The sequence below is a fragment of the Budorcas taxicolor genome, chromosome X, assembly GCF_023091745.1.
Source record: "Budorcas taxicolor isolate Tak-1 chromosome X, Takin1.1, whole genome shotgun sequence".
Taxonomy (NCBI): Eukaryota; Metazoa; Chordata; class Mammalia; order Artiodactyla; family Bovidae; genus Budorcas; species Budorcas taxicolor.
In genome coordinates, this window is record NC_068935.1 from 89,881,339 (window position 1) to 89,890,834 (window position 9,496).

General features: G+C 60.9%; 1 protein-coding gene and 1 non-coding gene across 4 annotated transcripts; both read right to left on the reverse strand.

The window, feature by feature from the left end:
• Positions 1-311: 311 nt before the first annotated feature.
• Positions 312-7,866, reverse strand: LOC128070014 (melanoma-associated antigen D4). Of its 3 annotated transcripts, none has more exons than XM_052663308.1 (13): positions 7,796-7,866; positions 6,607-6,817; positions 5,402-6,235; positions 4,839-5,045; positions 4,666-4,729; positions 4,346-4,425; positions 3,854-3,945; positions 3,123-3,202; positions 2,992-3,034; positions 2,519-2,581; positions 1,450-1,564; positions 707-1,137; positions 312-522 (listed from the first exon to the last, which is right to left on the reverse strand). In XM_052663308.1, exons 2-13 carry the CDS (start codon positions 6,814-6,816, stop codon positions 513-515), a joined length of 2,229 nt encoding a protein of 742 aa, XP_052519268.1. In that variant the 5' UTR covers position 6,817; positions 7,796-7,866; the 3' UTR covers positions 312-512. The 3 variants fall into 3 exon arrangements, 2 of the variants coding, with proteins under 2 accessions (XP_052519268.1, XP_052519269.1); XM_052663309.1 differs by having other exon boundaries at positions 695-1,137; XR_008201595.1 differs by lacking the exon at positions 312-522 and having other exon boundaries at positions 1,007-1,137; positions 1,213-1,564.
• Positions 1,814-1,940, reverse strand: LOC128070687 (small nucleolar RNA SNORA11). The gene has a single exon (XR_008201660.1). It is a non-coding gene; the product is annotated as a small nucleolar RNA SNORA11 (small nucleolar RNA).
• Positions 7,867-9,496: the final 1,630 nt, after the last annotated feature.

Below are 9,496 nucleotides of genomic sequence, written 5' to 3' on the forward strand. Positions count from 1 at the left end.
GGATGTCTGTGGAGCCTGTCCCTTGGTGGGAGGGACAGTGGCACCAGCTCTCGGCCCTCCACCCCACCCTTGCTCCTGTGAATCGCCACTATGTTTGACTAGGGGCACACAGTGTAGGAGATCATGAAGCTGTGGACCGGAGCCTGTGGAAACTCATGGTCGCCCCCCTTCAGGGGCATCTCTGTCCTTCCCAGCACCGGACCCACCCACACCTGCCTGTCTTTTAGGCAGAGGCGGCCCCCGCCTGTCCCCGAGGGCCTGATCCGTGGGCTGCTCAGAGCCACACCTGCCCAGGAAAAGGAGGAAACATCTGACTGATTTCACAACTTTAATGTAACACAGATACCCAAAACACGACAGCACGAGAAAAGCACACAATGAAAGCAGGAAGGGCACAGAGTGCGTCATCTTGCATGCCATCTTCCATGGACGGGGAGAAGCGGGCCTGGAGTGCTCTGTCGGGGACCGGGCAGCGGAGGCACTCTGGCTCGGCGGGGGACTGCCGCAGCTCCTCAGGGCTGCCTGGAACCAGGAGACACAAAAGCCGGAGTAGAGGTGTCAATGCACGTGAGGGACAGCAAGGACAGACTGAGTGTCTTGTCAGGCTCTCCTCGTTCCCCCAGGCCACCCCAGGCCTGCCCCTGATACCTGCCAGCCCCTCCCCACCCCAGCCTCCAGAGTCCCGTGTAATGACCTCCAATCTTACTGAATCCAGGAGAAGAAGCTGGCACTGGTTCTGGCAGCGTTTCTGGTCCGGATGGTGGAGCTGGTGCTGGGGCCATCGAGCATGCTGGCGCTGGCCGCGCCATTGGTGCCACTGCTGACACCAGCCCTCCAGGTACCTCTCCTGTTGGCACGGTTGCTATTCAGAATGTACTGATGGTATCTGGCCCAGAAAGCAAAGGGGATCCTGGACCAGGCGTCGCCAAAATCTCCGTCCTCATCCCAGGTCAGGAGCTCCACCTGGATATCGTCCCAGCTCCACCGTCCAATCAGAGCTTCCTCCCCGATGTTCATCTGGGCCCTCATCTGGGCCCTGGCATGCTCCTCGGCCATATCCACATCCATCGTCTTGAAAGCATCATCCACAGCCTCCAAGAAATGAGCCCTCCATTCCCGGGGGTCTCGGTTCTGATACTGCGATGGAAGCACAGCAACCGTTTGCACACTTACCCTACCTCGCTCAGCACCCGCTCCCCGCCTTTCACTCACTTAAGTGCTTTGCGAAGTCATGTGAAAGACCCACACGACTGAAATCAGGCTCCCGTCATTCCGTGCCAGTCCTGGGATTTCACCCCGTCCACTCCCTACAGCCTGCGAACTGGTGTCAGTGACTTGGGAACCCTGCTGGGCCTTGGCATCCTCACTGGACAAACGGCGTCAGGAGGCCGGGACCAAGACACAAACCAGGTATGGGGAGATGCAGCCAGAACACGGGCTCTGCCTTACCTGGGCGATGAATCTCAGCACCCTCATCTTGCTGGTCTCATGGCAGGCGCGCAGACCCCAGAGGAACTCATACTCGGGTGGGCTGCTATTGGGGACCTTCTTGTATTCCAAGTACCTGCGTGAGAGAGGACAACAAACCTCTGCTCGCAGACAGGCCACACCTGTGGCTGCTCCAGTGGCTCCCAGGTAGTTCCTTCCCAGCCCTGAGGCTGCAGCTCGGCTGCTGCAGGAGGCCTGCCCTGGCCCTGCACCCCCTGCCCCCACTTCCACACCGGCTCCCAGGGTTTCTGCCTCCTAAATGGAGGGGCTCACACCCCTAGGCCACCGGTCTTGCCCAGTAGACATGGGGGGGGGTGCAGGGGGCACGTGTAGGGTACTTGTTCAGAGGAAGGCCACGAGTTTTGTGCCCCTTGTCACAATAACCCAGATTCCTGCTGGGTCTGGTGTAAGCAGGAGCCATTTCTTCAGGCTCCATGCTCTGAGCACAACCCACCATGGGGCTTGTCCGTGACCTGACTGAACCCTGGGAGAATCCATCCTAGAAAACGACTGTATGGGGAGAAACAGTCAACCAAGAGTAGGGGACTCCACGCATACTCCCAAACACCTGTGAACGTGTGTTTGTGGGGCGGCAGATGGACGAACATGCACACGGGGCCTTTGTGAGGGCACAGGAGATCTCCAAGCACTGATGATGGGGTGAGCCTGGGCTAGAAAATCAGCAGGGCCAGGCTCCAGGCCCAGATGGGCCTTACCCCAGTCAGGGCCATGATCAGGTTTTCACTCTCTGAGTCCCAGGCCCGTGAGATGTAAAGCCGGGACACTGCCTACAGGGCAGGTGCTGAAGGAGGTGGGGGCTGTACTGGCCCACCCGGTGTTTACAGACCGCAAGTGCTCCCTTTCCCCAGGCCTCCCTGGAATTGTCCCCGTGCCCCCGACACTCGCATCCTCCCACCCCACACTCACACCAGACACCCATCCCTCTGGTGTTAAGACACGGGCCGGGGAATGGCATCCTCAGCCAGAGCAGCACCCGAGGAAGGCCTGAGTGGGGGGCAAAGATACTCACTTCTGCTTCACAAAGTCCTCTGTAATGAGTTTCCTCAGATCGCCAAGGAATGGGTGCCTCACCCTGAGTGCAAGGAAAGGAAGGCGTGACTAGAGAGAGTGGCAGTGCCTGGGTTGGGCAGGAGCGCTCCCAGCAGGACTGAGGGCCTCCTAGCCTGTGAGGCGTCCTCACGGACGCCTGGGCTGGCAGCAGAGGCCAGGCCGCCACTTGTCAGCAGGGCCCCAGGGAGGGGCTGGATGGAGCCCCGAGGTCTGCTGGTGTCTCTGAGGTCTCGTGTGGGAACAGAGAGGGCACACGGGGCAGAAGAGGGCTCGGGGTTCAGGACCATTTCCCCACGCACCCTGGTGCAGCCTTGGCGCTCTACCTAGTCCAGGATGCCACGCCCCACAGAGACCGCTAGGCCACTGCAATCCCGGGGCCTCCTGTGCCCAAGGACACACTGAGGAGCGGGAGCCAGGAGACCCCAAACATACCCGGGGCGCAGTCCCATCTTGCGGAGTGCCTCCCAGAGGACAGCTGTGAGAAGAGATGAGGTGCAAGAGTTTAGCAGACGGAGGGAGGTGAGACGACGGGCAACCCCCCAGCTGCCTGTCCAGCCACTCACCCTCGCTGGCGCGGTTGCCATTCATGAAGATGACACCCAGAATCACCAAGAGGAGACTCAGCCTGGGAGTGTCCTTGGTCCTGAAGGCGTAGAAAGAGGGATCCTGTCCAGCAGCCATTTGCCCAGGTGACCACAGCCGGCTCACCCAACTAGCCTCTCCCACACTGCTGGGCTACAGGGCAGTTCCTCCCACTCTGTATGGCTTGCTATACCTGGTCCAGACAATTCCTTCCTTGGCCTGAGACTGAGGCCCTTCATCCATCAAATGTGGATGCTAACACCTCTTCCCAGGGCTCTGTCGAGGATGGGGTTAGGCGGGGAGCAGACGATTGGCAACCCTGAGACCAGAGGCACACCCTGATCTTCCCTGCCCGTTGCCCACTGCATCTGGAGCACGACTCCACTGGAGACCCCCGCCCCCCACTCTCCCCTTTCCCCGCCCCATGCCCGAGGCCCACTCTGCCAAGCCCTGGCTGGGACCTTAGCAGAGAGAGGCAACCAAGAAGCCTGCTTTCCCAGGAAGACAGGGGCACGGAAGGGTGGGCAGGGCAGAAACCCAGAGAGCCGCAAAGCCTCGCCCCAAGCTACTTGCCCCTGCCTGCCCTTAGCTGCTCAGCACTGCTAACTCTGGGTGGGAGCCGTGCTAGGCCCCCCGGCCCTACTTTCCCATTTCTCGAGAGGAGGGGCCAGGCACCACCAAGGAAGACCACCGGCCTCCTGTGCTTTCTCACTTTCCCAGGAGGCGGGCTGACGAATCCCGTGTGCAGACGAGAATGTACAGGTGCTCTTCCTTGTCAATTTCCTTCAGGTGGATCCCGAACTTCTACAGCGGGGAGAAAACGGAATGTGAGATCAAACATCCATGCCGGGTGTCCTGCAGGCGGTCATTCAATTCCCTGTTAGAACTCTTTCTTGGCGGGGAACCCCAAGCCCTGGAGGAGGAGGGAGAGGAGAGGCCATGGAGGAAGTGCCCTGTGGGAGCAGTGACACTGGCTGAGACAACGGGAGCCACCTCAGGAGACCACAGGCGCTCAGAGAGCACGAGCAGGAGGAAGGAGGGGAGGAGGCTTGCAGAGGAAGCTCCCAGGTGCAGAGGCCAGGGAGGGCTTCCCTCCAGAGCATGCAGTCCGGCCCCTGGGCCTTGAGGGGATGCAGAGGGGGGAGGCGGGCAAGGGTTCCCTGCTGCTCCTGCTCCACAGAGCTGCCCCCGGCCCCACACCCACCTTTTCCAGAGTGTACGTTGCTCGTTCAATGATCTCAGGGAAGTGTTCGTCATATTCTCGGATGACGTCCTTCAGCATGTCTGCAGGAGGGGAGGGGTGGGCAAAGCCCCAGGGCTGAGCAGCAGCCACAGAGCTACAGCCTTTCCGTCAGCCCTGCTGAGGGGAGCACGCTCAGGACCCCACAGCGTGCCAATGGAGCCATCGGCCAGGCCCGATCTGTGTGTGTTTGGCGGGGAGAGGGCATCTGGTGGGAGGCCCGCAGGGCAGGGTGGTGGGAGGGGGGAAGGACAGAGTTCAGGGAGGGGGCAGAGGCTGCCCACCTGAGCGCTTGATGGGGATCTTCTTGTAGTCTTTAATCATCAGATATTTCACCAACTTATTTGCCTGGAGAAGGAAGAGCGCACGGGGAGATCAAAGCGTGGGTGACCTCAAAGAACTGGCCCGGAAGGGAGGAGAGGAGGGAGACAGGGGGAAGGGCAGGCTTCCTTCTTACCCTCTCTTGCAGAAGGGTCACATTGCGGGGTGGCAAGCACAGCACGTGCCTTGAGGGTACCTGGGACCTCAGGGCCATGGAGGGCCGAGGGGCCATCTGAGGCCGCGCAGTCGTCAGCAGGGGCTGCGATGCCCTCCAGGTTGGTGGGACCGCAGGAGGCTCTCTCTCCTCCTCGCTGCTCTCATATTCGTCATCCAGGTGCTTGGACTGTACCATTAGACAGAGGAGAGACTCAGGGCGTCCAGGCTCCCTGAGTCGCCTGGCACACATCTTAGCCAGAGCAGGTACTTGGAAATAAGGGTAGTAGATGACACGTGGATGACACGTGCCCAGTGCTTACTAAGTGCCAGGCACTGAGCCAACCGCTTCTCCCTCCAGGCCCAAGGGTAGGGACTACGTGGAGTAAAAACATGCTGGTAAGCTTGGCTTGGAGAAACATGTACAAGCTGAGAGAAGAGGGAGGGGGAAGAAGAGGGAGAGGAAGGGAGGGGAGGAGGCAGAGAGCTGAGAGGGCAGAGAAAGCAGGGGAGCGAGGAGGGTGGGAGAAAGCAGGGAGGTCTCACCTTCTTTGTCCTCTTGCCTCCCATTCTGGCCCAGGGCTCTGCACTCTGCTGCGAAGTGGCAGCTGCACTCTCAGGCTCAGGGATGCTCGTGGCCATCTTGGCCTTGGTGGCAGCTGCCGCCACAACATTCTGAGGCTCCACCCAGCGAGTCTTGGCGAGAGCCTTCCCGGACTTGGTCGTCTTGGGCCGGGTGGCCGCCCCCTCCCCGGCAGAGGCTGCCTGGGTGCCCCTGGAGGCAACACTGGGGCCCTCTGTGGCAGCCTCTTGGGCCGGGGCAGGTCTCTTGGGGCGTGGGAAGGCCATGCCACTGACACCTGCCGGCTGGCTGAAATCAAAGGCGTCGTTCTGACCCAGGAAGGCTGTCTTGGGCCGGGTGGCATCCATCTCACCTGCACGAGAGGCCTGGGGGAAAGCACAGGCCGTACTAGGGCCCTCGGCCGCAGCCTCCTGGGCCTGGGAGGATGTCTGCGGCTGTGGGGACCTTGCTGGAGCCCCAGGGGCAGCCATCTCGCTGTTGACTAGCATCTGGGAGCTGTGCGGAGAAGCGATGCTTGTCTCAGGGGTGGCTGCCGGAGCCTGGGCAGCAGATGTCATGGGCTGGCTATCGCCTCCTGACGCCTGGTGGGTGGCCACCGGGTGGTGGTTAGTGACCACCTGATTGTAGGTGGCACGGGCAGCAGTGGCAGCAGCCCGAGCAGCTTGGTTAGAGGCGGCGGCCCGGGCTACGTTGGCAGCACGGGCAGCCGTCTCATTGGCAAGTGTTTCTGGATCCATCCGAAATGCCTCCAGCAGAGTTCTGGCCAGCACTGGGTTTTCCAGTTCCCAGGGCTCATTCTGCAAGACCAGGGAGGGGAAAGGAGGGCAGGGCAGAGCAGGGGAGGGGAGGGCAGGGGAGGGCAGGGCAGGGCATGGCATGGCAGGGGAGGGGAAGGCAGATAGCTCTACACAGATAGCTCCCCCTGTGTTGACCAGCCTCCGACCAGCCCCCGGGCCCTCCCAGCACTTCCCGCCCCCCCCCCCTCCGTCCCCGCCCCGCTTCCCCCACCCCCACCCCCCGCTGCTCCCAGTAGGAGAGGGAAGGTTTGGGTAAGCTGGGCAGTCCTTCCCCCTTCAACTCCAGCCCTCATCGGCCCCCTCCTCCCATCCTCCCTGACGTCACAAGAGAGAAGGCCCAGGGCTAGCAGGTGGCCGAGGAGGGGCCTCACCGCCAAGATGCGAAAGCCTGGACCCAAGCTCCCAAAGGCTCTGAGGATGCGGATGTCAAAGCTGGTGAGGGCACCGTAGCCTCCGAAAGCACCAAATTCTTCATAGTCGTTGCCTTCAACCATGTCTTCCTCCCCGACTTCATCACTACCCTCGTCCATGTCTTCAACGTTGTACCCTTCGGATTCCTTGCGGTAGCTTCCCTCTGCCATGCTGGGGGTCCCAAGGAGAAGAGGGCTCAGCCTGAGAGGGATGAGGAGGCCTCCTCAGGGGGAGGGGGCGGGATCCAGCAGGAGGCGGGATCTCTCAGGAGGTGGAGGGCTGCAGTCACCGGGTTCCCAGGCAGTGTAAGGTTGGGGCGGGGGTGAGGGCTGCTGGGGTAGATTCCCTCAGAGACAGAGCCCTAGGAGGACAGAGGAGGTCGGCGGAGACCCTGCACTGAAAGGGGAGTTCAGGTCACACAGGCTCCCCAGACCAGCGGCTGGATTGGAACAAGGGGTGGACTGGCGAGCTTCAGTCCAGAGAGTCCCAGAAGAGATGCTTTGAGAGAGGGGAAATAAAGCGCCTCGATTTAATGGCTGGAGCACGGGGCCAGGATGCTGGGGAGGAGAAGGCATGAGAAGGCTCAGACAACGGGGACTGCTGGAAGCTCTGGGAAAATGAATCCCAGCGACCCTCTAAGTCGCAGTGGGGGGGAGGGAGGGATTCAGGTGATTCAGGTCTAGGCTGGACTCATACAGGAGTGCTCACGAGGGATGGAGTGGGGTTCCGGGGGGGGGGTGGTGGTCCTCGGACTAGGCGAGGCTCGAACTGGAAGCGCTAGAGGTCTCAAAGGCCAGGATCGAAACTCGGGGAAGGGGGCAAAGCCGTCAGTTGGGTTGCACCGATCTCAGAATGGTTGGAGTGGGGGTGGGGCCTCCGCGCTAAGGCAGCTCAGCACCGAGCACACGCGTCCGTTAAAGGTGTTCAGATGGTGGGCTCCGGTGTTAAGCAGGGCTCGAATCGGGGAGCCTGGGTCTGGTGGCCGTGGTGGGGGGTGGCTCCTTTGTTGACCACGGGTCTAATGGGGTTCAAGTTCTGCGTGCTTGGGCTTTGTTCACATCCGGGGGCGGGGGTGGGGTGGGGAGGAAGGGCACAGCGTACCCGGTTCCACTTGCCCTCTCCCGGTCCTGTCTGGGGCTGGATCCTTACCTTCCCTGGGGCTCCAATGGCGTCCGTCCTCAGCACCAGGAACCCCGCAGCCGCGCCCTCGCCTACTGCTGCCAGCACAGCAGCTCCCACCACCCCGCCCCTTTTCTCCCCGCACCCCCCCCACCCCCCGCGGCTGGGCAGCCTGCGCATGCGCGGACCCCTCCAGCGGGCCCGCTCTCCCAACAAAAGCCTTTTCCACCAGGTCCCCTGTGCGCATGCGGTTCCGCCAGTGGGTGGGCGGGGTGGGGTGGGGGCGTTTTCTCGCTCCCGCCAGATTCCCCTCACTGTCAACCCCTCCGCCCCCGCGACACCGACCGGGGACGCGGGCACGCGCGCCCTGTATTGCGGTTCCAACCCATCCATCACATACCCTCAGTCCCCCCACTTCTGCACAATGCTTCTCAGCCCTGCCCTCCCCCTTGCCTCTAAGCTCCTCCGGTGTGGTCTGGAATACACTGAGCCCTGCTTCCCCAGCATGAATGACCCCTAGGTCACCAATACAGAGGTCTCTAGGCCGGTCGGTAACTGCAACGGGAGAAATGGAAATGGCGAGAGGACACCAGTTCCCTGTGTGTTCTCCTCCACTATCCCCGTCTAGGGTCCCCAGACACACTGGGAACATCTGCTTCCCCAGCCACTCTTCGGGCAGCTTGTGTGTGCTGGGCATTATCTTCCTCTCACGGCAGCCCTGGGAAGTGGATGTCAGCACCCCCATTTTACAGATCAGGAAGCTGAGGCACAGACGCATTGCCGTGAACTCACTCGACAAGGCCACAGAGCCAGTGAGGTGAAAATGCAGCATTTGGGCTCGGGTCTTCCTGACTCCAAAACCCGTGTTCCATTAGCACTGGCCCCGGGGATCGAGGCACCCTCCCCTCTCCAGTTTGGGCAGCAGATCCACTCCACCTCCCCTGCCCTGTGAACATCTGTCCCAACAAACCGGGTTTCCCCTCTCTGAGACCTAAGCTCATGCTCTGCATCCCAGGGGGAACAGGTAGGGGGCCCCAGGCCCACCCCTTGCCTGCTCTATATGGGCCCATCCAGGTGTGCGAATTGCTCCTCAGGGTCCACTCCCTGCTCTGACTGTCAGGCCCCTTCGCTGTGAGTGGCACAAATAGGCTGTCCCTGAGCCCCTCCTGGTGCCCGCTGGAGCGGCCAGGACAATCAGGCACTTGTGTGTCTGAGTCATGGCAAACCCTGATTCAGAGTAAATGTTTGGCCTGGTTCCTTCCACGGCTGGGGCCTGGGGCAGCTGTGGTCCTGTGGATAGAAGCTCTCAGCTGGACTTCCAAATTCCAGGGACAGAGTGCTGGGTCAGTCTGTCGCTAGCTGTGTGAGCCCACTCCGGTCACTGGACAGCTCTGAGCCTGGTTTCTCAATATGCAAAATGGGAAGCAAAAGGAGAACTTACTGGTGTCCCACCCAAGGGCGCACATGCTCCAGAATCACTGAAAAAAATCCTATGCTCCCATTTCAAATTGCACCTCTTTTTTTTTCTTTTTTTTAAACAAACAAACATAGTGGACTTTTATATTCATTTTTCTATCAGCCTCTCCAGGACCCCTGTGTCTGAATGGAAGCTATTGCTAGGACCAGAGCTTTTACTCTCCAGTGACCAACATCAATTCTGCCTGGCTGGATGGCTTTCCTCAGCTGTTGCATAGCAACCTTCCCTGTCAGCTAGCTGCTTGTGTCTCTCAG